Raw genomic sequence first — 26,527 nt, forward strand, 5'->3', positions numbered from 1 at the left:
TTACATAGTAAACACATTATCTATGGGGTAAGGATAGAGTCAGAAGTTTACAATTCATGCATGAATATTGTATAAATCATACATATAGTACATATGTACGACTTTGTGAACTGAAATCTATTTTCTTATGCACAGTATTTGCATTGAAGAACTTTACTAGGTACGTAATCCTGTGACTGGGCCTATTCGGAACAACCTTTATCTGAAACCTTAGTCTGGCTAGGTGAAACTACATCACTTCGTTTTGGCAAAACAACATATAAAAAAAAACCAATCTAAACATTTTTAGTCAAGGTGAGATGAGAATAACTTGAAATAGAGTTTTGGCTATAAGCGTCACCTTGGCAGAATGAGTACGTAGATGTCTGTAATGCCTATTTTGACTCAGCTGAACTGAATACCAGATATCTCTAAACAATATCCAGGATGACTATTGAATGTTAGAACAACTTTCTATAGGACCAATCTATGCTATCTGTTCTGATTTTGACTGAGGAAACTTTGTACTGGCACGATTCTTGAAAATTTGTCCTTCATTCTGGCAGACTTACATTTTTATAGCCCTGCTTTAACCAAAAACACAATCTCTGATCTAACACCAAAAAAACCAACTGAAACCCAACAAACACCTAAAAAGGAACCATAGATTACAACAGGAACAATTATAAGACCCACATCCCCCCAGGTTATGACGATATTAGTGCCATAGACGGTTGACTTTTAATTATTGTTGCCGATCCAAATGTCATTGACCAAAGTATGCGTAAAAGTCCAGGATGTGTATCTACGCCCTGGAGAGAACTTTCCATCTAAAAATGATATGTTTGATATGTTTGTAATGGTCTTCTGACAGGAATCCCCCAAAAGAGCATCTACAGCCTCAGAATAGACTTTAAAGTTCTGCTGCTGCTGGTGTATAAATGTGTGAATGGGTTTGGTCCAGAATACATCAGTCAGATGTTAGTCAGGTATGAACCCAGCAGGTCTCTCAGATCTTATGCTGCAAAGATGAAGTGGAACTAACTAGTCAGCATCACATGGGAATGTTTTTAAATCAAATTTTTCTCTGATACGTTTGACTGAGAGGGAGAGTTTTAATGTTTTTACAGATGATTTTAGTATTCTTATTGATTTTTAAACTTTTGAATGTTTTCTGTTTCACTTTTCAATCATGTAAAGCATAATTAATAGCCTTGTGTATGAATTGTGCCATACGTATAAATTAGCCCTGCCTTGATCGTCTGCGATGTAAATGAAGGACTGTCTCAAAGGTAAAGCTGATACTGTACCACAGTCCTACTCTCCTGCCCACCTCTAATATCACAGTTTGGACCTAAGTATGGCTGATGTTGTATTGTCATTGCTAAGATCATCTGGATTCTTCATGAATCGTAGATACCAAACAGCAGCAACTGCAGTTACTGTACCAAATACTAATGTTAGAAAGTAAATGTTTTTGTACCACTGCTTTGGGGGTTTCTTCAGCCTGTTAAAGACTATTTCCTTTGCCTGTTTTCTGACTTCCTCTTTTGGTAAGCCTTCTGAAGACTGTCTGATGTTCGCCTCCTCTTGTTCGATCTGCCTCTCTATGTCTCTGAGCTTGTCGTTGGTGTAGAAGCTTCCATCTATCTCCACCATTATCTGGTCGATGCTCTTCAGCAGCTGCTCCAGTTGAAACTGGTTGCTTCGGTACTCGTTCTTTGGGTTGTTTTGCCAGTATTTGTTATCAAAGACGTGGCATCGGCCTCCGCACTTCATCACCAGATCTTTTAGATCTTCACTGTCAGCAATAAAATCTTCAATTTTCGTCTCCTCCCTAAGCTGGTCACCTCTAGTGAAGACCACTATGGAGTATTTCAGGACATCTGCAGAGAAATCCTTAGAGATCTGTGTGACAATGGCCTTCTCCTGCTCAGTGAACTTCTCAACTTTGAAGACCATGAGGAAGACGTGAGGTCCAGGAGAACACTCGGTCTGACAGCTGAGGAGAGAGGTCCGCACTTCCTCCTTTGATCTTCTCATGCCAAACAACCCAGGCGTGTCGATCAAAGTGAGGCTTCTTCCATGAACGACTTTGGTTTCACTTTGAGATAAGATGGTTCTGAAGTCATCGTAATGGTTGACGTCAAATTTGGCTTCTCCCAATATGGTGTTGGCCAGGCTGCTTTTCCCTGATCCAGCTTTTCCAAGGAGGACAATCCGCATTGGTTTAGGTACTAAAGAGAAAAATATGCATATTAATTTCTTCTTTAACTAACATGCAGCAATAACTTTTGGTAACTACAAAGAAGTGTGAACGCTTTGAATGCATTGGAAAATTGTGAGTCCCTTTAAATACTGTGAAGTTTCACTGAATTTGTGTATTTGGAAGGACTGAGTAATTTACAACTGAATTAGATGGAATTTAGTTGGTAAGTTTGCATTGGGGGAAGAGTTTGGTGGTGACAGGGGGAGTATTGCCACCTCTGGTGTTCAAAAGGTTTCATTACAGCCTTCCCAAATTATCATAAAACAGTGACTATACAAAATATATATTCATTCATTTGTTGTTCTTTTAGAAATACAAGTAATTTTTGGCACTCAAGTCATCTGACTTTGTTTTTCTTGTGTTGCACAATTACTGTATTCTTAACAATGTAAATGGATACCTATTCTGGGAAATAAGGCCTGCTTTATTATTGTCTTTATCATAAATATATTACAACTAAAATAAAAGTTAATCATTATAATAAATTATTTACTATTGTTATTTTTTGTCCTCTGGAGACCTATTCTGGAAGATGAGGCTTGTTTCATTAATATTTATTGTTTTTAACTCTTATTAATAAATCATTATTTATTTACTACTGTTAATTATTGTCATCTGGCAACACATTCTGGGAGATAAGGCCTGTTCTCTCTAATCTCTCCACCTTTTATGCACACGTACACACACCCACATTATATATATCTGATTATCAATGATCTGAGCTTTTCTATGTTGTTCACTGTGCAGGTATCTGGCCACAGGTGACTCCTTCAGGACCACAGCTAACAGCTATGGACGAGAGGTCTTCACATCGTACTTGTCTGCAGGAGCTGTTCCATGGCTAGACATATTGCACCAGCACACCCAAAACGACTATTTTAAGAGCCAACCACATACTTCTATAGAGCAAACGTCCTATTGTATTAACATGTGTATAATAAATATGGAAGAATGGGGAGAGAAACATATGTCAGCTTCATTTTTAACCAGAAAGAAATAATCCAAGAAACCTCACCTCTGAAATTAATTTAAGGCATTAAAGGTCTCACAGAGAATCAATATGAGGAAAACATATATTCTTGTATGAACAAAATATATAACCTTGATGTGGTGTACACATTGCTGTTAAGATGCATTCATAGAAATTAAAAAGAAAGCAAAAGTACACTTCAAAATGTGTTTTTAATCAACAATTCTGAAAGAACATGTACATTAACATAATACCTCAATTTTAAACAAACTATTTACTTCAATATTATAATACTTACATAATAAACAAACTAGTATAAACAACTATTCACAATGTGGTTCCTGCCATGCAAGGAGTGCCGCCCATCCCAGCCCATCCAGCCCAATCCAAAACCCAATTAAAATTTTCCAAATTTAGTGTTACCGGATGATATTCAAGAAGTTTAAAACTTTGAAATTTAACGTTCCCTAAATTCTGGTGGCACTTTTTGCAGGATAGGAAGCAGGTCTCTGAAAAACATCTCATCCTCAGTCAGAGCTGGTGGTGAGGAGGTGGTCTCCTGAAGGTCTGTAGGATAAGCTGCTCCACCTCTCTTGGAGAGCCTTGGCTGGACCTCTTCTTTGCTCTTTTTCCTTAAAAATAAACAAACATTATATATATATATATAATAGCTTATCAAGTCACTGTTACTTAAATAAGATCATAGATATATTTTAATTAAACATTAAATGAGGTAATGATCAACATTGTCATCACTGATATACCAAGCATTTATAGATACATTTTATTTATAACAGAATGCAAAACAACTTCTGTCATGTTCATATCAGATGGTTTGGCTGCACTTGTTTCTGCAGGAGATGCTGCTGTAGCACCATCACCATCATCATCATCATCATCATCATCATCTGCTCCCTGAACACTATCTGTTCCCTCTCCATCACTCATCTGATTGTTTACCTCTGAGTGACAGCAAACACAATATATAAACACATTACTATAGATTTTAAATCACTATACTAGATTTAGATCCCCCACTAGAAGAAGCCCTGTGATGTATGAAGGCCTGAATATTAACCTGGTATATATTTCTATATGTCTGCACTGATAAACAAACCTCCAGTCTCTGATGGTTGACCATACTCTGCGGTCCTGTCTTCCTCAACCCTCTGCCCCATGTTGCTGCTTGTCTCTCGCGGTGAAACAAAGGGGTCTATGAAGGACATGACCACAGGGTATTTTCACCGTGTAGATGCTCCTGCAGCTGACCCACTACGGTTCTCCTGACTTTTTTTTCCTCTCATAACCCATAAGTGAAAATAGCTGGTGTTAGCGGCTAATGCTATCATTAGCTAATGCTATCCTCGCTCACTGCCGACTTTCAAAGATGAAAACTACAGAGAGAACATTTACCTGCTGCTCCACCTCCTCGATGATTCTCCTCCACACCAAATCCTTCCTGGTCCCGGTTAAAATAACAGGCCGTGTCATACAGCTCCCGGTGGTCACACACCGCTACCATTAGCTTCTCCTCAATGGTTGAACGGGTGAAAATACTGGTTTCCGTGTTGCCTGCCTGACGTCATTGCCAACAAGGACTCTGATTGGCTTTCGCGCCTGCGCGTCACGCGAAACAGCCGCTGGAGTTCAATATTTTCAACTCAAGCGAACGGCGAATAACGCGAAAATCGGGGGCGCGCTTGCCGCAGCAGCAGGCGTCGCTTTCCACGCGCGAAACAGTCCGCGCCTCCCCACCGGCGAATAATTCGCCTCCCAGCGCGTCTAAACCATTGACTTTGCATGTAATCTGTTCGCTTGTGGCGCAGAAAACGCGTTTGGTGTGAACGCAGCATAGTTATGTTCTAATCTTGTTTTATTGTTTTTAGATTCTGTTTGGTCCTGGCTCAGGGGCTGTAAGGTTTTAGTTGAATGTGTACTTTTAGTATTGATCATTGATTAAATGATTAAAACCTAAATTTTAGTAATAGAAATATTTTATTTATTTATTTATTTATTTATTTATTTATTACCTTTTATGCTTACTCTTGGTCTTAATAAACTCGAATTCCATCTTTTGAAAGCCAATTTTTTTTCACAAACTTATCTGTGTCCTTGGATATTATTATTGCATTAGTTGTTTTTAAGTTCAGTACCTCCCTGGTCACACTATTTAGTTGGTCAAACAGCCCCACCCATGATCTGATGTTAGTCTGAGGCTCTGGTTCCCTTCATTATCTTTCACATCAGATTATGTAAGAAGAAAAACCAGTGAGGAATGTCTTCCTTCACATGTTTTATCATCTCATCTTTACTTAACATTTGAAGTGTTTCTAAACCCTGCATTAGACACCAAATGTTTGACTTACCGTCCATGTTGTGATCAAGTGTGTTCAGGCTCACGGCGTGTCCTTGTGTGTCTTCTTACTTTCTCTTTCTCAAACCCGCCTCTTCAGACGCAGGCTGACGATCAAAAACACACAACAAAGAAACATTACTTCATCAAAACATCCTGATGACTGTGATTGGCAGACATGTTTAGACATAAAGAGCTTTTACTGATTATTAGAAAGCATTGTTCTCTCTTGATGCGCTTAAATATTGTAACGGACTGGGTCCTGTGTTTGTGTGTTCTGCTTGTTGTGTGTTCAATGATTCACTGGTGTTGAGATGTCCGATGGCTTTGAATGCACCATCGTTGCGTGCAGCTTTTCCTCCCAATGTGTATCTTTGTTTACGGGAGTTCTGAGTGGTGATTGGCTGGGAGGCTGGGGTGAGGAGGGGTGTGAGACGGTACCTCCGTCCTGTTGTTGTTTTTTTTGTTTTTTGGCGTCGACTACGGCCCACAGTAGTCGGGTTTCTACTTCTTCATTAAAGTTCACAAAACTTGGATTACGGCTGGAGGCTCGTCATTACAATATTATAGATATAGCTACAGCTTGTTTAAAAAAACAAACCTCAAATCTGGTTCAGTTACTGATGGTAAAGATTAATGTACTCTTCTTCTTCTTCTTCATCAGAGGTGACAAAAGTACTACTCTTCAGTACTCAAGTACAAGTATAGATACTTGAATAAAAAATGACTGGTAAAAGTAAAAAAGTACATGCTATTAAATGTACTTACAAAAAACAAATGTTACTTCCATAATAAGACAGTTTTTAAAGCAGAAAATTCCACGTCTTTTTCTGTTTTTTAAAGAACTTGTATAAAAACTAATACACTATCAAGTTTAATCTGTTACCTTTGAATATCTAGAGATTTTTGTCCTCATAAATCAAAATGCAAATGTTCAATAAACTCAGAGCACCTTTGAGTTTAACATTTTGAAAAACTTGAAAACGTTAATCATTAAACTAAAAGACCTGTCGAACAGAAAAACAACTCAAACAACCAAAATTTTGCATCTTTTTACGTTGTGACGTCATCTTCTAAGGTCTTCAAAGTAATGAGCTTTTATTCAAATGTAAGGAGTAAAAAGTACAGATATTTGTTTAAAAAAGTAAGGAGTAAAAGTAAAGAGTTGCCAAAGAAAATAAATACTTCAGTAAAGTACAGATACCAGAAAAAACTACAGTAACAAGTATTTGTACTTCGTTACTTGTCGCTCCTGTTCTTCCTCCACCCGTTGTGTTCTTAGCTGGGCAAAAGGAAATCCTTCTGTATACATACCAGCATAATGATAGACACGGTTATTGACTGGAAACAGAAGGTTAACTAACTGGTTTGACTGGTCTAGTGTTTAATACTGTACCTGTTATGGTTAGAACTGTAGCACATTCAGCAAAACTCCTCAGCTTTCATTTGGGAATTTATCAAGACAATGAGTCAAAATGTATTCATATATTGATGATTATTTACAGACATGAGGTTTTTTTTTTTTTACAATTTGAATTTCAAGAATACTGTTTCAAAGATTTGAAGTTAAATTTGCTGTTTCTAGGGATTTTGCCTCTTCTGAAATTAAAAGCTCTTCACCCTACTGTAGTTTTCCCCACACATTCCAAGGTGATTAAAGTTAATTTGCATCTTAAAAGAGTCAAAATACGACACATCTATGACTTTGATTGTACATGACATCTTTATTACAAATACTTTCAATTATAAACAGCAAAGCAACATTATTAAGGTCACAAGTATAACACAAATACATCATTATGAACCAGAAGGTTAAAGTTTACTTACTATTTCATCCAGAATCCTTATTCAGAAACTGCATTTAAAATAAAATGTCCATATGATGTAAATGTGGGTAATAAGTGAAAAATCCCACAATATAGTATAAAATCTGTACATTAACAAAATAGTGTAAAAGAGTCAAACTTTGGTCTTTTGAATGAATTCGCATCAGATTTCCATGTGAAATACAGACCAGTTTGCTCTTAAGTTGGCTGCAGATTATAGGTGGGGAAAAAATAACTATTTTAACATCATTGTTTTTCAATATCAGTTCAATTTACATAAATAAAATCTTAATTTTTGTGACCAATTTTTGTGGAATTTTGTTTGTGAGAAATTGCAAGATTTGTGGAAATATTGAGTTATTTCCACTAATTTGAAATTAAAAATGGCTGCATTCATGTGTATAAACAAAGGAAAAATGCAAGCCCCTCAAAATATTGTCTTGTTTCATTAACTTGGTGATTATGAGATATCTACAACTGGATTATTTGGTAATTTACACAATAAAATTCATGTGTTTCCATTACCCTCGGAAATGCGCAAAATCTAAACAGCGCAATAAAAACTGGTGATAAAAACACCCAAATTTCGCACTCAAATATCGCAAAAAAGATTTTACGCTTTCATGAGGAGGTTTTTCAGATGTATCGATATTGGAATGTGTCGCAAAAGCGCTATGGAAACGCTTTTTTTGCAAATACCGGACGTAACGTACCTGGTCACATGACCACTTCTCTTCGAGGAAACAAAACAAGGTAAGTGTAGACAGAAGAGGAGACCGGGACATTTCTTAGCGTTATACTTCACGTTATATACTTATTACTGCCTCATTAGAGGTGAAACATCAAAGGAATACAGAGTGTTCTGACCGTCCGTCTTCCAGCGCCAAAGTCTCGCGGGACGAGATTTCGCAGAAGTTACGAGGCTCCAGCTCAAAACAACGTTCAATAGAAACACGTTCAAAGCCCAATTATACTTTGTCGACATTTAGAAATATTGCTTTTATTTAGCAAAAATCTGTAATGGAAACCAATTATTTTTACTTACTGGTATAAAAGGCTAAAAAAGGTATAAAAGGTATTTCTGCAACAATGTTTATACAACAATTCAAAACCAGTTATGATATTACACATGCATGGTATGTAATTATAAGCACAGGGCAGTCGTTAAATAATACAAAACTAATCAGCAAAATAACCAAAATAATGAATTTAACTGTTCAACTGTGGACATGATTAATTATATGACAAAAGCAGTTGAGTAGTTCATTATACAAACATGCAAAACAAATAAACAGAACCTTAAGTTACCCATAGCCTATATTCAGGTATCTTATCTTGAAAGGCTCAAAGTAAAACTAATGGTCTTTTACTCATTTATGAAACAGGAAGTGGCACCCATAACCAGGAAGTAGTAGCCACTACTATTTTTGACCACCTGTTACTCATTTTTTGCCACTTTACTCATCGCTGTTAACTCTTTGTTTACCTTCTTCATGAAATGTCTGGTTGTGATTGGCTTGATCACCATTCAATCAATCTAACTCGACCAATACTTTTTTTTCCTCTGTCATTTTTAAGCCTATTTCAGACACTGTACATGCTCATCCAACATCTTTTCCACCCGTTGACAATAAACACCATTAATGGAATAAACAATATTGTGGCCTTAATATCATATACTAAATTGTTACTAACACGTTATGCACATTACTAAAATTGAGGTAAATATATTCTCTGATATAAAATAATTGTAGTGCACAAAATTGATATTTAGTGTGCGTTAAATGTACAGGTTGACACTTTCAAGCTGTAGGAGATTTCAGAGGCCTACATTGGCGTTTGACTCTCTGACGTATGTTAACAGTGTCTCAGTCCGAACACTAGCATGACCAGAGTGGTGTCATTTGACACCTATACCTATAAAGTCCAAGCTGGTGTCATTTGGCGGGTGTGAACAACTCAGCTTGTGACCATTGTTATGTTACTGAGGCCACTACTCCCCCCTCAGCTAGGGTGGGGGGGTGGCTAGGTAGGTTCCAGGACACAAAGACCTTTTGTAATCTCCTTTGTGTTTCCCATACAGCAGCTACATAGAGGTTGCAACTTATATTTCAACTTTTGCAACAGAAAGTAGTAAGTAATAATAGTGAGACGGCAACAGTTTGTTTGCATTCTTGGTGAAATTTATTTAATAGAGATTTTGTGAACAATTCTGGCACTGCCACACCTCCTTTATGCATTTGCCACATGCAAACTTGTCACAATACATACAACGCTTGGTGGCACGGTTTTTCCTGCAGCAACACTTCACCTGGCACAATGCCCTTTTCCCCACATCAGGTGTGGGTGGTTGTTGCTGAAGGTTTTGGTCATTCACCTCCTTGGCTGCCATATGAGACTGGGCAAGCTCATTTGCAAGCTCCAGCAAGAAGTCCACCCTTCTCTCCTTGACCCCAGTGCATGCCTGATAAAGCACATGTGCGTTCAGCACTGCAATGTCAATCATGTTGTAAAACACAGCGACTGGCCAACGCCGTGTTCCTGAACGCACAGTGTACTTTCGAACCATCTGGTCCATGACGTCCACACCGCATTTCATGCTGTTGTAGTCGGTGACTGTGTTCGGCTTTTTTTTCCGAGTAGCCTCAGTCTCCACCACGCTGTGCACGCTACTGAGGAGGCAGACAGTCTTCTTTCGTTTGGGCACATAAACAGTCAGTGTGGCACCAGAGGTTGAAAACACTTGTGTGCTGAATTCCTCACGGGCCAAATTCTTTTTAGCTGAATCTGGAAGCTCCCGGCGAATCTTATTGACTGTGCCAAGGAGGGTGGTCTTCCGGCTGTGCAGTCGACGTGCTAGTGACAATGAAGTGAAAAAATTGTCGGTTGTAACAGTTCTTCCTTTGTCCATAAACGGTTCCATAAGCTTCATCACCACATTTTCAGAAAATCTCTCCCCAGGTGGACGACTGGGGTCTTTGCCAAGATATGGGATGATTTTGCACACATACTTGGATTTAAGGTCACATGCCACCCAGAACTTGATACCAAACTTGTCCGGCTTCGTTGCAATGTATTGCAAGAAACAGCAGCGAGTCTTAGTTGGAAAAAGTTGCTCATCTATGGTGATGTGCCTGCCTGGGTTGTACGAAGTGATGCAGTTGGCAACAAAAGACCCCCAAACGTCAGAGATTGCAGCAAACCGGTCAGTCGCAACTCGTTCACCGCGTGTGTCCTTGTCGTCGAAGCGTAGATGCTGCATGATGTCCTTGAAACGGTTTCGAGCCATAATCCTGTTGATCAGGGGCGGGTCCCAGATTTGCTGACCATGCGTCATGCAGCGATGGAAGGCGGACAATCCCCCACAGAAGCAGGATGGCAATGAACGCCATTAGTTCAGGTATGGCCATGAACCAGTTCTCATGTTGTGTCTGGAGTGCATGCTGGACAGTCCACTCCTGAATGGTCCGAAGCATTTCCAGAGTTATGAAGCAGAAGAAACTCTGTAAGCGACTCGTCACCTTTCTTCTGGCCAAAGCAGTTGGCTCTCCATCTGTGACGTGACCTTCAATTGGGCTGTGATGGAGAGGCCTTCCGACCTGTTCTTCACGCCACACTGTGCCGTCTTTTGCCGTCTCTGTCAGCCACTCGTGTGTCTCCAGGCGACCTCTCTTTTCTGAAGGTGGCGAATCCTCCTCATCTATAGGGTGATCATATTTTTGAGATGTGATTAATGAAACATTAAAAACACAACTGCCATAATCAGCAAACAAAAAAAAGGATGTTTAGAAAATCTTACCGGAAGAAATTTCAGAGTCAGAACTCAGATGAAGGGATATTTCTTCTCCATCGGAGTCACAGGGATTGGCGTCATTTAGGATCATCTCCAAAGCCTGCTGAGAGCTGTAAACTTTTGACATCCTTGCTTCTCAGTCGCCAGAGTCAGTGAAATATCTGCCCTGAGTTGGCTATTTTTCACCTTGAGGTGATAAGCCTTTTCAAACTTTCACTATGGTTCAGTACTTCCGGTCAAAGGTCAAGAGGGATAATGTCAGCATAACTGATGGTGTAAACAGAGATTGAGATTGTTTTTCCCTGTTGAAGCATTGATTCTTTGTGCATCTTGTGCACTTTCTTCAAATTTGTGAAATAATAGCTTAATAAAATAATTCATGGACCTGGTTAGTGAATGGTGGACCTCGTGAATTTACCTTTTTAAAGTGAGAACTCAAACAGTCCTTTTCACACTCGGAAATCTTGCTTTACCATAAATAGCAACAATACATTTGATTTATAAGCACAAAAACAATAAAGGTAAATAGTGAAAATACAGGAGTAGGAAACAGGAGCTTGGTTGCTTTATTACTGTTTTTCTTTTCTAATTTTATTTATTGTGGTTTATTAATTGATCACAACACACATGGCTCATATTAATTTGGCCATTCTTATCCAATAATTCCATATAATGTTATTTGGATTAACAACCATCATCTACATGGAAGAAACACTGGTTTCTCAACACTGGCCATCATTTACACCAACCCCCAAAGTTTGTCACTGCCTAGCTGCACATTCCGATCGAATGGCTGCATTTACATAAGAGAGGTGGCCCACTGAGTTGCAAATGAGTGTCATTTGGCGGCCTCTGGGCAGGGCAGCAGGAGTAAGAAAACCTTGGGCATGCTAGTGTTAAGGTATTTGATGTAAGCCAACATTAGCACAGACACAGTCAGAGCCGTAGATATCGTTGCATTGGGACAATTCAGCTTCAGCACCACTGCGTTGTGATTGGTTTATCCGTAGTATCCTGATTTATGGACACCATGCTGTTACTCAAAATCCTTGACTGTGTTATTCTGCTCCCTGTTGGATTGGAGTTCTTTTGATGTGTATCTTCTTTTAAAATGATTCGATTGTTGTAGCCAGAGCTTGAGATGGAACAGAAAAGTCGAGACGACCAATTTCATTCTTCTCTATATTCATCTTTTCTAGTTATTGTGCAGTCCCCTCACGTTGTCTGCCAAAGTGTTGAACTGCTCTCGAGTTTCATCACAAAGAGCTGAGGCTGTGTTTGCTCCAGCCTCGTAGATGGAGTCTGCACTTTGACCTTCCTGAAAGCCCCGGTAGGCGCCATAAGCAGCTCCAGCAACTGCAGAACCTTTGACAAGTGGAATACCTGATAATTTATGGATGGCGACTGTTGCTGCCACAGGTTTCATTTCAGTCAATGAATTGATGACAATCAAAACCATCCTTGGGACACCAAGGAGAGCTCCCACCAGGATTCCAGTGGTGATTCCGGTTGCCGTTATAAGAAAGTTCATAATGATGGTGTTTGCCTGGTCCCAGGGTATCCCATTATTCACAAGCTCTTGCCTTCTTCTTTCCACTTCTTCCAGCGCTGGGTTGGTGTAGTGTCGTCCAGGGTTTAGTTCCGCCATGTGTTTGACTTTGTTGAGCAGCTGTGTCGCCTGAACCTGGTTGTTTCTGTATGGGTGGTCAGGGTTGTTGTTCCAGTATCTATTATCTACCACAAAGCAACGACGGCCACATTTTTTGTAGAGACCACGCAAATCTTGATTGGTTCGTACAAAGTCCTTGATGGTCTCGTTGGGCTGAAGGTCATCACCATGAGTGAAGACAAGAATGGCATGATTGAAAACCTCCTCAGTAAACGTCTCCTGGATCTTTGCTATTATGTCGTCCTCCTGCGATGTGAAGTTTTCCTTTTTCAGTAAAATCAGGAAAGCATGAGGTCCAGGAGAACTCTCCACGAAGCATCTTACCATCTCGCTTCTGAGGTTATCTTCAGATCTCTGTCTGTCAAAAAAACCAACGCTGTCTATTATTTTGAAGTCGGTTCCGTCAATATTCTTGACTGCTGATCTACATCCTGCCGTTGCTGCGTTTGCCGTGTGATCTACTGTAAACACAGTCTCTCCAAACATAGTATTGGCCAGGCTGCTTTTCCCCACTCCAGTTTTTCCCACAATGAGAATCCTCACAGGAGTTGCTAGAAGAGAGTAACCGATAATTATAAACAGCACTCTAGAATGGAGACATTTCTGCTGTCATGTTTCATTCCCCATTATTTCTCCTCATACACAAAGTTTCCTAGACCCTCAAATCCACCAGGGGGCCTCAAAGAGCAATTTATATACTGTATATATATATATATATTTTTTTTTAAAAATATATTAATAATGATGAATAATTTAAAGATTAAACAGTCATTTCAGCGTCGCTCTAGCTGCACATCACAATAAGAGATTATGATATGTTTATTTGGTTCTGCCAAAACAAATAGGTCCACAACTGGAAGGGAGACAAGGCCGTTGCCAGGCAACACATAAACATTTCCTAACTGAAAGGTGACTAACGTTTATTAGAACGCCTGAACAGTGGAGTGATATTGTCTGTAAAAAGTCCCAGGGCCGTTACTCTATATCAGCACTCCTAAAATGTCTCTTGGTCAGAACTAAATGTTGTACAATTTTACATGAGTGACTTTGAACTCAATCAGTTAAAGTTGCTTCACTACATAACTGACATTTGCCAAAGTCACATTTCTGATCTTTTCTCAGATTGAAAGTTATTGACGAAACAAAACGCAGATGTTGACATAATGGTTTCCGCGGAAACACCCAAAATAAAGTCCAAAATCAAAATCATATAACAGGAAACATGATGAACAAAGCAGAGCAAAAATGTGGTTGAGATAATCACAGGAAGAATGAAGTCAAAACACTGTTGGTGTCTTCTTTACATTCTTCTACAGGAATTCAAAAACTTGCACAAAACTTTTCAGATGTTCAAGACTTTATTGTAAGTAAATCCCTATCAGAGGATTTAATAGAACAACTTTTGAATGTTAAACACTGAGGCAGTGGATCTCATCCTTTTCAGTCTGCAACTACAAAAATAAAGGTTCAAGGGACCAGGGACCCCCACTGTAGCTGAAGGTGGTTGAACACAATCATGAACATTGAAGAAAAGTCATGTGGAGACAGGTTCATCTATAAGGGGGGGTAAAGGGGAGAGATTTTTGGGGTCAATCCATAAAGTCAGTAAAATGATGGTTTATTGTTCTATGAATCTGTGAAAACCACATTAATTAATTAATTAATTTATCTATTCATCTGAATAATATCCACTGTTATCCAATAGGTTTATTATTATTTGGGCCTCAGTATATAGTCATTTTAAGGATGTAAATCCCTGTTTTATTCAGAAATAAAATGAGCTAAAAGTGACAAAAATTGGTGGAAAAGGTTGTAAAATAGGATTTTAAAAAAAACCACAGAAACTGGTAATAAGTTGCAAATTAGAGTGGCCAAAACCGGACAGAAAAAGTGGCAAAAAGGGTTCAAAGTGTCAATATTGGCTTAAAAATGGCAGAAAAAAGTTAGAACAATTAGAATAGACTTTAAAGTTCTGCTGCTGGTGTATAAATGTGTGAATGGGTTTGGTCCAGAATACATCAGTGACATGTTAGTCATATATGAACCCAGCAGGTCTCTCAGATCTATGGACACAGGTCAGATAGTGGAGCCCAGAGCTCACAGTAAACATGGTGATGCTGCTTTTAGTTGTTATGCTGCAAAGAAGTGGAACAAACTGCAGCAGAGCTGAAGTCAGCATCACATGTGAACATTTTTAAATCAAGTTAAAGGCACTTTTTTTCTCTACTGCGTATGATTGAGAGAAATATTTTTGGTCATGTATTTGATGTAATGTGTTTGTTGATGATTTGAATTGATTTTACTGATGATTTTAAATGTTCTTATTTATTTTAAACAATTGAATGTTTTATCATGTAATGCACATTGAGTTGCCTTGTTTATGAAATGCGCTATACAAATAAATTTGCCTTGCCTTGCCTTGCCTAGTTTAAACTGGCAAATAATGTGCATGACAAATCATGAATGTGGTTACATTGGCAAAAATAAGCATAAAATATGGTGAAAAGAGGTTAAAATAATGGCAATAATAGGTCAACATATGTGACATGTGGAGAAAAGGCATTGAAGTCTGATGGAGAAGTGGTAGATGGGAATAATGCAGCAAAAATGCATTAAAAGGAGCAAAAATATGGCAAATTGTTTCTTGAAGACATCGGGTGACCCCCTCCCAGTGTCCCGCGACCGCAAATGGGGTCCCGACCCCAAGGTTGAGAACCCCAGTACAGCATTTAAAATGTGAGTTATTTGGTGAAACAGCTTTAAGCTTGCAAACGTGTATTTTCACACACATTGTTGAAGTATTTTGGAGCAGCTCCTCCTGCATGGATCGGTTCGTCAACTGAACACAAAGTTTATTCTGAACAAAAGCCTAAAACCAGATTATATTCATTTATCACAACATTCAGTACCATATTAGTTTAGGCTTCACATTAATCTCTACCTCATTGTGTTTCTCTATAACTTTTTCCTGTTTCAACATCCTGGGAAGTGATGATATGCCTTTTTATAACTTTCAAACAGTAAAGCTTACCTGCCATATTGCTCTCACAAGTCAGTGTCTTCTTTCTTTCTTTCTCTGTTGATCCCAGCAGCTCAACACGCTCACACTGTTCCACAGCGACTGGAGTCAACAGGAACACTGATAAAGAAACCTAAGGGCCGCCTTTTTTTTTACTGCCAAGTTTTTTTTCCAACTCTTAGTTTCGAATTCACTCACTGAGTTACAAGAAGCCAGAGTCTTTACAGGAAACTACACAAGGACACACACTGTGTGTATGTGTGTAGTCTGGTACACTCTGAGTCATTATCACCACAACCGTAACTAACAGTGTATAAGGGAAAGCAGATGTGTGGAAGGACAAGGGCAGAACAGCACAGGAGAGAAAACAAAGAGAGAGCATGAAACAAAGATTAAACAATGACTACCTTTCTGATAGCACGTTGTTGATATGATTGTTGATCGCTTTGATGTGTCCTTGACTTCAGTAACTCCAGCAGTCGAAACATGTCAGGGAATCAAAGTAAACTTCCTGAAAAAAAGTTGTCTGAATAAATTAAACCTTAACATGTTATTCAAAAAGAAGATAAAATGAACTTGCTGGAATAAGTACGCGGAAATCAAGGACACATCAAAGCAATCAGCAGATGCCTCTGAAGAAGACTGGCAGTTGACTGTCAAAATACAGTATGTCAGGAAATCAAAGGAAATCTGCTGAAATAAAATGAAACCATAACATGTTATTCAAAAAGTAGACCAAATGAACTTGCTGGAATAAGTACGTGGAAATCAAGGACACATCAAAGCAATCAGCAGATGCCTCTGAAGATAACTGGCAGTTGACAGTCAAAATATGTCAGGAGATCAAATGAAATTCGCTGAAATAAATGAAACCTTAACATATTATTCAAAAAGTAGACAAAATGGACTTGCTGTAATAAGTATGCGGAAATTAAGGACACAACCCAAGCGATCAGCAGATGGCTCTGAAGAAGACTGGCAGTTGACCGTCAAAACATGTCAAGAGATCAAAGTCAATTTCCTGATAAACAGTTGTCTAAATAAATGAAACCTTAACATAGTATATATAATTAAAGTGCATATTATTACACTAAAATACAATTTATTTCTAAAACACAATGTTTTTAACTCCAGTATTTTGGTTCATAAAAGTACAAAGAGGCAAGAAACCTTTGTATATCTTCTAATGCTAATCACTGTTGTTTTTGAGCAAAAGAAGCTACATGCCACACCATGCTTGAATTGTTTTCGACAGTAAATGATCACAACCACTAACTATCATTATCCATTTGCTACTTTCTAAATGCTACCATCTTCTACCAAACAGGAAGTTGCTTACGTATACATTTTGACTGTGGTGTTTTCTGGAAAAACAACATAGAACAATTGTGGTTACTTGTGTTTCTGTCTGTACAGATTTAGGTTTGCTTCAAAAGTGAAAGTAACTTGATCTGTGGCTTACTCAAAACAAAACTAGACAGTATAAATAGGACCACTGTGGTGAACCGACACAGCCCCTCGGACACAACGACACTTTGACTTCTGCTGCTTACTTGTACCAACAATATGGCAGGTGAGTCTGACTTTCTTTGTTTTATTGTGTTGAGGTTCAAATATGAAGTCTTGAAGATCTTTTTTATCATAAGAAGAATTTTTACAATTGTTGAAGACTTACTGTGGTTTGTAGCATCTGTGCCGATACCCAACCCTTAAGTTTCATTCCAAATGGCAGAAAACTTGAAATGTGCTTTACAATTTGCATGCCACAATACGATATATCCCAATACTAAACAATACGATATACATTGCAATATATTGTGATATTAATAATTACAAATTTCACCTTTAAAAGTACAAAATTCTATTTATTTAGTTTTTTTTAAAGTTGTGAGACCAAGTAAATTGTAACTAACTGTAATTCAAGTACTGACATCAAAAACAAGTGTTTTTTTTGTTTATCAAACTGTCAAATTCCACTTTTCATAAAAAGTTTAACTTCTGCTTCAACAACAGATTCTGATTCTGTTAAATTCTGAAATTCTTTAACAATGTGACCACATGGGAGTGAGGTAGTTTAACAAGGTCTGATGCGGTTCACTGACACGAGTGACCAAGTTTACGTGCTATGCGTATGTTAGCGCAATTAAATGGTTCATTGTTGAAAACCACAATTAAAAAAATCAATTTTTGGAACGATACGATTGTTGTGCGGTGAAATATTGCGATATATCACCAAATCGATTTTTTCTTACACCTTGTCACCAAACCGTGAAAATGAGGATGTCCTCTTCATGTTTTCTTACCTTTCTTTCCTAAGACGTCTTTGGCCCTTGAATGTGTGAGACGACCTGGTTATGCAGAGATCCGCATGGATTGGCTGTGAAGAACCACATGGTTCACAAATGAACAAACAATTTGTCATCACAGAGTCCTACTTTGGTTTTGTATCCAAGAACATCACACCTAATTGTTTTTGGTCGCTCTTTTCTAGCGAACGCCTTGAGGATCGGCCTCCTGGGAAGAACCGGAGTGGGCAAATGCAGCCCGGCCACTGCCCTTCTGAAACAGCCGATGTTTCAGATCGATCGCAGCGTGACCGCCGGCCTAGCTCAACGCCCAACACCAGGGAGCGCCTTGCCAGTACTCGGCAACCCTTGTTTCTTTGGCAAGCAGAGTTCTGGCATCATGCTCATGCATGAGATGGGAGAGTGCATGGTGGATTGCTCCTGCTTTTCTCATGCTTAATCGAGGAGATCACATGGAGGCCCAGCTGTTGCAAAAATGCTGCAAGATTGAAATAGAAAATAGTGCAGCTTTGCTTCATTTAGAGGTGTTTGCTATACTCAACTTATAATCATTTTAACCAAAAGGGTTTTAACAGGTGAGACCAGCAAAGAGAATAATGAAATTTTAACAGTCCATTTAACATCAAACAGGACATTTACCAAACATGTACCAAAGACAAAATATGGCAATGAATTGTGTCCAGACTACAAAAACAAAGTGGAGAAGAAATGCATTCTGGACTATGGGGAACTGTAAGTGAAGACCTGGGAGAAGAACCGTTCCTCATCATTGGACTGACGGGGAAAATACGTGAGCTACGACTGTCGACAAAAGACTCATCAGACTGTCTAATTATCCAAATTGCTACTCAAACCCCAGAAAAAATATGTCTAATTTTAGATTATTTCCAGATTCTATTCAGGTAATAAATACCAATCGATTTCCAACTGTATTCTCATTCAAACTCGCTGTGTAAGGAGGATTATTTTATTACATTAAAGCCAAATATGTGGTCTCCAACTCCTTTGTGTTGTACTAATTTATACTGATTTATATCGACCATGGAGGGAATCTGGAGGGAAACCATCACAGGTACAAAGAAAAGCTGTTGACTACAGATACGTTTCTAAACCTTCTTATCAGGACTGAATCCTGTAAGCTTCACCAGTGCATTCACAGAACTTGATGTAATTGGAAAAGTTAAAAAAAACAAACAAAAAAAACAGAAAAAAAAATAAATATATATATATATCGATATATTTTATTTTTTTTGCTTTTTTCAATTTTTTTTTAAAATGTTTTATAAATTAATAATAAACAACTTTATCATAATTTATCTTTAAATTAACTTGTTTATCGTGGAAATGTATTTAGTGTAAGATAATTTACTGTGAGCAAACTGCGTCACAATGACCACATTTGGTTTGGAAAACTAAAAATAGAGCCCCCCCAGTGGCAAGAATCAGGTACTGCATCAGACTTTCATACTTCTGATGAACGTTTATAATAATAATTGTCTTAACAATGAGTCAGAGCTGCTATCACTCTGACGACATGAACTAATAATACAAAAATAAATAAAGCGTGAAACTTTTTAAGTCATTTTAATTTTCACTCTTTAATGTTTTAAATTAATAGATTATTTCTTAACTGGAACACTTTAGAAACAAAATGTTTTTGATGCCGTTTTTTCGTTTCACACATATTAAATATAAATATAACAGTCAAATGCAGCTCCAAAAGTGAATGCACAAAGTGACTTCAAAAACACACAAAATGACAGAGAAATACACACACAAAACAAAAGCAAAAATACAACAATCTGTGGCAAAAAACAGAGTACACAAAACAAACGCAACAATCCACGCAAAAAAAAAAAACATTGAAAAGTACAGAAAAATACACAAAGCTACTCGACAACTGGATTGACATTTCACCAACAGTCAAACATTTCATGATATGCATCTATTGATGTATGGACTTTTTAAAAATAGAATTTCTCCGAAAAATATGTCTTTTTTTCTTTGTTTACAGTTTATTGAAGAGGTCACAGTTACAGAACAATGAAAAGAAGCAGTCACATCACATTTCCTTCAGTCATTCTCCTGTCCAGGGTCACAGGGCTCTCATTGGACACACAGAAACAGAGAACCTCTCCCTTTGACTCTGACGGGCAATTTAAAGACTCACTTACATGGTTTTATGAAACCAGAGTGCATGGAGGAAAGGTACTCAATGGGAGAACATGCAAACTGGACGACTGAGGTTCTTTGGCACTTAGGAGGAAAGCGGCGCTGGGTTGTTTCTTGGGTTTTGGGTCATTCCATGTCATTTCAACAAAATTCATCCGACGTACGCCTCAGTAAATTCTGAAATTTTCCCCAATTGTTTTTTAATAATTAAGTTGGCACACTGCACTTTTTTAGTTTCATTGAATGAACATTTTTTGAGATATGGCCAATTTAGTGAAGGGGGCAAGTGTCGATTTTCGTGCGTCCTTATTTTTCTTCCATTTTCAGCTTCCAATATCTCAGGAACTACATCACATAGGAAACTGAAATTTGGTAAAGTAATACAGCTCCACCTACTCTCTCAGAATCTACAAACATATCTGCTATACATCCTATCTAGTGGACATGCCAGCCCCTCAAAATTGGAAAAACGTTTTTTGGGGTTTGGGACTGTCACTGGAAGATGTTTGGGTCTTCAGTAAACAACTTACCATATGTCTCAGCTCCCTGTAATTTGATCAGCTTAGAGCTATGAACATAGACTGTTCATATCACTAATGATTAGTCACATATATGCATTGGTTCTTGGGTGACATTCTCTTTAAATCTGAAAAAACACTATTTTTTTTATTATTTTCATTGGCCCACAACTGCACGTGGGAATGTAAGAAAAAAAATCTCTCAATTTTAAGGAGCTGGCATGTCCACCAGATATATCCGAAGTGTGTGGTACATTTTATTTTGTTGAAATGACATGGAATGATCCTTTTATTATCAGGAGACGAGGACCAGTTTGTGTGTTTTCCCCTCAGGGCCGTGACAAACACTAATCTGGCCGTGTAGGCGAGGTCGGCCATGTACAACAGGAAGTTGAGCGCCGTGAGAACCGCGGTGGCGATCAGCTCATTTCTGTCGTTGCGACGAAACTTTCCAAACTGGAACACGGGCCAGATGATGGTGGCCGTCAGGTACATGATGGCGGCGAGCAGCCCGTAGACCGACAGGAACTTGGAGAAGGGGACGGGGAGGTAGCCGTGCACTCGCCCACGCACAGCACCACCACGGCCATGGAGACGATGAGCAGATGCAGTACACGGCCAAGCACCACTTCAGCCCAGGGTGGACGGTCGTAGGAATCCGGGTGGCTGACCTGGATGAAGATGAGGCAGGCCACGAAGGTCTGGAACACCTTCAGGAGGCCGGGCGCCGTGGCCATGTAGCCCGCCACCTCCCCCGGCCTGGCCCTGGACAGGCTCACCTCCCCGATGTAGGCCAGCGCCGCCAGGCAGGAGAAGATAGTGGAGGCGACACGGTGGTCGTGAGCCTCCTGGTACGGGCGCTGGTACCTGAGGAAGAAGAGTGGGAAGATGACGGAGGCGGAGAGGCAGAGGAGGGCGGCGTAGCACGCCACCGTGATGTGGAAGTTGTTCCAGGACACGGGAGCGCGAGCCTGCAGGTGGAACAACCTCCACCGCAGCACCAGCAGCGTGAAGATGAAGCTGGCCACCCAGCAGAAGATGCACCAGTCGGCCATGCCGTCTGAGGGCAGCGCGGCCCCGTGCGCCGACACGCTGAACGCCACGCACGTGAACAGCAGGGCGGCCACTCGCATCCACAGCAGCTGGGAGGTGGGGAAGGCAATCAGAGGCATGATGGGGCACTTTAGGAGGAAAACACGGTTAAAAAGATGTAGAATTCTCTCCAGGAGCGGCCAATCCCACGCTGCAGACTCAGGTCCACATGACCTACAAAAGGAAAGACACAAGTTCAGGGAAACACGGAGAGAGAAAAAGGCAATAAAAGCTGAAATAATTACTAAATAATAAAGGAGGACTTGTTAAAAAAAATCATAATATTCTCAACTTTGGTGGATGCATTTCAGAGGGGGGAAAAAAAGACAAAATCCTAAAAAAAATTTACAAAATGATTTTAAAACAAACAAAAACGCACACAAAATGACAACAACTTGCACAAATATTCCAAAGACATTCAAAATTTCAACAAAAATAATTCACAATATGAAAAACACAAAAAATGACAACATAAACATGAAAATGATTACCAACCTTAAACCAACTGCAAAAATAAACAAAAATACTCAAAAACACACAAAACCTCAACAAAAATATGAAAAATGATTAAAAAGCACAGATACACAGAAGAAGCGCTATTTTGTGCATTTTATGTGCGCAGTATTTCCAAATACGTCATTTCCCTATTTTTTTGACTCAAGTTTTAACAAGTATTTAAGTTGGTAAACAGTTTTTGTGAATAAAGAGAAAAACACAGTGGGTGGAAATAAGTAGCTCCAGTCTTAAAATTACAAAACTTTGGTAAATTGTGCACATTTAACATTTTCTTCGCCGGAAAAGAATGCGTAGTATTTGGAAACGCTGCTTGAAGGATGTGTTAAATCTACAGGCTACCGTGCTATGTGGAGACCTACTTCCTACTACTATTACGACAACAACGGTAGTTGAGACATTTAAGTCGTTTAAAGTGAGCTTATTACATAATTTACTTATACAAAAATAAGTTATCGGTGTTCTTTTGAAATAAAATAAACAAGTTAAACAAATATTCAGGCCTGTAACACACGGAAGTGATTAGGAGGAACAGGATGTAACATGAGCACGAGTAGATTTGTAACACCGGAAACGCATGCCTGACATTTTTAACCCGACCCAAACTAACGGTACTGTGTACAACTATATCATTATTGTTATTATACAGTTTATTAACGACATGCAGGTAAATTAATATTTCAAAATAAACACAAGCAACACACAGTGGCAAAATATTGTGTCGTCATTAACTTTTAAACAATAAATGTAAACTGTAAACTTTTGTTTTTTTAAGTAAACGCGATGTAATCGGAAGACATACTTGGTTAAAGTGGTTTAAAGTGTTTGTTTTTGTTTTTTTTTTAATGATCGAGTGATGATGTGACAATAGCTGAGAACAGAATAGCGGATAAACCACTGCGGTCGATGAGTAACCGCACCCTCCAACGTGCCAAAGGCCAAGATCTCCAAAATAAAAGAGACAACACGAACATTCCAAAACTCACAATAAATATACTTAAAGAACCAGAATCATGAGACTCAACATGTTGCTCACCTGGAGGAAAAACGTCAGGTTTCCGTCCCAAAGTGAGTGTGTCTGTTGAAGCGATGATCAGAGCTGAAGTTTCCCACGCCCCATTGTGTCCTTATTAGGTTTGAACTCAGAGGAAACTCACACATCACCATTCTGTGACTTATTACACTTTGGTTGCCATGGACGCACATTTCACACACTGTAGAAGTGTTAAACTTAAAATAAAATAAAAATAAAATAAAAAATTTAAAAAAAGTTTTCAATATTGGAGAGAGTGATGAAATAACGCAAAAGTTGGGGTCCAAAATAAAAATGAAGAAGTCGTATAAAGATTTTCATTTCATATCCAAAGAAAGAAGAGTAACCTTTATACTATAAATTAAAACAGAGATCAGATTTTTTTCTTACATTCCCACGTGTAGTTATGGACCAATGAACATAGTACAAAAAAAAAACATTTTTTGTTAGAGTAGGTGGAGCTACAGTATACTATACCAAATTTCAGTTTCCTTATGTGATGTAGTTCCTGAGATATTAGAAGCTGAAAATGCATGAAAATCGACACATACCCCCCTCACAAAAATGGCCACATCTTTTTTTTTTTTTTTTTGTCCTGTATGTAATCTTTTAATATATTGTTTTGTGTCTTGCCATGTCTTATTGTTAAGTGTAACATTTTATTACATCAGCCTGTCTAGGGACAGCAGATGGAAATTAGCCGTTGGCTACAATCTGGCATATTTACATTTTTTTGAATGTTCATTAATATGTATTGTCCCTACTTAAATAAAGAAATTAAATTAAAAAAATCTACGAAAAATAATTCATCTGATCAAACAAAAAAATTACAGTGTGTCCATTGAATAATCACAGAACAATTGGTTAAAAAATAAATAAAACATTAGACCAAAGGACTATTTAGTGTTTGTATTTAGACAGAGTGCGTTTTATGATAAAGCTTTAATGTGTGAATAATGTTAGTGTACCTCATAATATACAGAAAAATATACTAAATGTCAATGTCAACTTTATTTATATAGCACATTTAAAAACAGCCACAACTGCCCAAAGTGCTGTACAACAAACATTATAAAGTACAATGTAAAAACAGTCACAAAATATACAACATAAAACAATAATAATAAAATGCATGGAATCTGCTCAGCTTGTGTTGAAGGCCAAAGCAAAAAGATGGGTTTTCAACAATGACTTGAAAACATAAATGGACTGGGCCATTTTGACATTCAGCCGAAATGACTTCGAAAACACACAAAATGTAGCGACGTTGACATTTCAACGTTGATTGGATTTGCAAAATCTAAACTAAAATCAATACGATTCAATATTGGCGAATTCACCTATTGTGAGACGTAGGAATGACGTTGCAATTTCAACCTTGCTTAGATTTTGCAAAATCCAAATAAAATTCAACGGTTATCCAACACTGGCACCTGACATTGATTCAACAGTGACTCGATGTAAAAATGCCAGCTGGAAAGGTATAGTTTTGAAATTGGTCTGTAAATATTAAGTCTTGAGGTTTTATTTTTTAGCAGAAGTTGGACGATTGTGAAACTTGGAAACAAAAAGATGGAACGTAGCCAAACATAGTATCTTTATATCTTGGATTGACGTACATACTGTACATGTCTTGCCTGAGGCGCATTTGTAAGGCAGTGGGTGTGGTTTTAAATCCTGTTTTAAATAAATGGAAGAGGCGGGGCCTTTAAACTAAATTGAAACTGATCAGAGGGATAAAGGTGAAAAGGAAGAACAACCTCCAACACAGTAGACAGTTCATCATCACTGAATGGTAAGAGTATCATTACATTATCACTGTAAACTTATTACTGTCATCCATTCTGCTGATGTTGTTATTCATGTTGTTAATATTGGTAGATTTTTATAGTTTGTAAAAACATTTAAAAATGCATTTGTTCAGTTGCATGTTTTATAGTTTTTTGTACTTGTCTACACATGCTGTCAAAGGTCAACACTACAAGAAGTGTAATCTTTTTAAGACAGCAATGATTGTTTTGTTATTGCAATTAAATAAATCAATTTATTTTTTTGTGTAATTGTGATAATCACCAGCCCTCCCTAAGGACGGGTAAGAAACACTTTATTAAAGGGAGAATATAAAAAGGGAGAGCAGTGTTACACCTAGGTGAGGGGGGGAGCAGGGAGGAGAGACTCAAAGTAGGAATTATAAAGGGTGGGGAAGAGTTGATTATTTTAAAGTGAGAGTGAGATGTGAAGTTGTAGTTGTGTATATTGTGCTTATTGTATTGTATAATCAAGCCAGTCTGGTGACGTGTGAAGCTTAGGTATAATCACACATCACCATTCTGACTTATTACACTTTGGTTACAATGGATGCACATTTCACACACTGTAGAAGTGTTGAACTTAAAAAAAAATTTAAAAAATACATTTAAAAAAAAAAAAAAGTCAAAGATTTTCAATATTGGAGAGACTGATGAAATAATGAAGTCGTATAAAGATATATATGTATATATTTATATATCGTCACTGTTAAAATAATCACCGAAGTCATTTTTTTTGTCAAAATTGTTTTTTTTTTGTTTTTTTTTGCCTAAATCATCTCCTCATGATGACGGTCACCTATGGTAAAATCGCCTACATCCTCAGTTGATCAGATCATGTGATTTTACCCCTTTCAGATAATGGCCTATGTCAAGTGTGTGACACTTTTGGTGAAGTTTTTTGTGTTTCCTGAAAAAATTTTTAAAAATGAGTTCGCCGATTATTTTAACAAGGTGACGACATCAAAAAGAAAGAGTAACCTTTATACTATAAATTAAAAGAGAGATCTTTTTTTTTACATTCCCACATGTAGTTATGGGCCAATGAAAATAGTTTAAAAAAAAAAGTATTTTTTTCGGATTTCTAGAGCGTATCACCCAAGAACCAATGCATATATGTGACTAATCATTAGTGATGCGAACAGTCTATGTTCATAGCTCTAAGCTGATCAAATTACACAGAGCTGAAACATATGCTAAGTTATTT

The 26,527-nt window shown here is 38.1% G+C and overlaps 1 protein-coding gene and 1 pseudogene across 2 annotated transcripts; both read right to left on the bottom strand.

Annotated features, from left to right (window-relative positions):
- Positions 1–630: 630 nt before the first annotated feature.
- Positions 631–16,066, bottom strand: LOC114480047 (GTPase IMAP family member 7-like). Of its 2 annotated transcripts, none has more exons than XM_028473838.1 (3): positions 15,891–16,066; positions 5,585–5,678; positions 631–2,216 (listed from the first exon to the last, which is right to left on the bottom strand). In XM_028473838.1, exons 2-3 carry the CDS (start codon positions 5,589–5,591, stop codon positions 1,321–1,323), a joined length of 903 nt encoding a protein of 300 aa, XP_028329639.1. In that variant the 5' UTR covers positions 5,592–5,678; positions 15,891–16,066; the 3' UTR covers positions 631–1,320. The 2 variants fall into 2 exon arrangements, with proteins under 2 accessions (XP_028329639.1, XP_028329638.1); XM_028473837.1 differs by lacking the exon at positions 15,891–16,066 and adding an exon at positions 5,775–5,891.
- Positions 16,067–21,031: 4,965 nt separating this feature from the next.
- Positions 21,032–22,085, bottom strand: LOC114480797 (myeloid-associated differentiation marker homolog; annotated as a pseudogene).
- Positions 22,086–26,527: the final 4,442 nt, after the last annotated feature.

Source organism: Gouania willdenowi, chromosome 18 (genome assembly GCF_900634775.1).
Source record: "Gouania willdenowi chromosome 18, fGouWil2.1, whole genome shotgun sequence".
NCBI lineage: Eukaryota > Metazoa > Chordata > Actinopteri > Blenniiformes > Gobiesocidae > Gouania > Gouania willdenowi.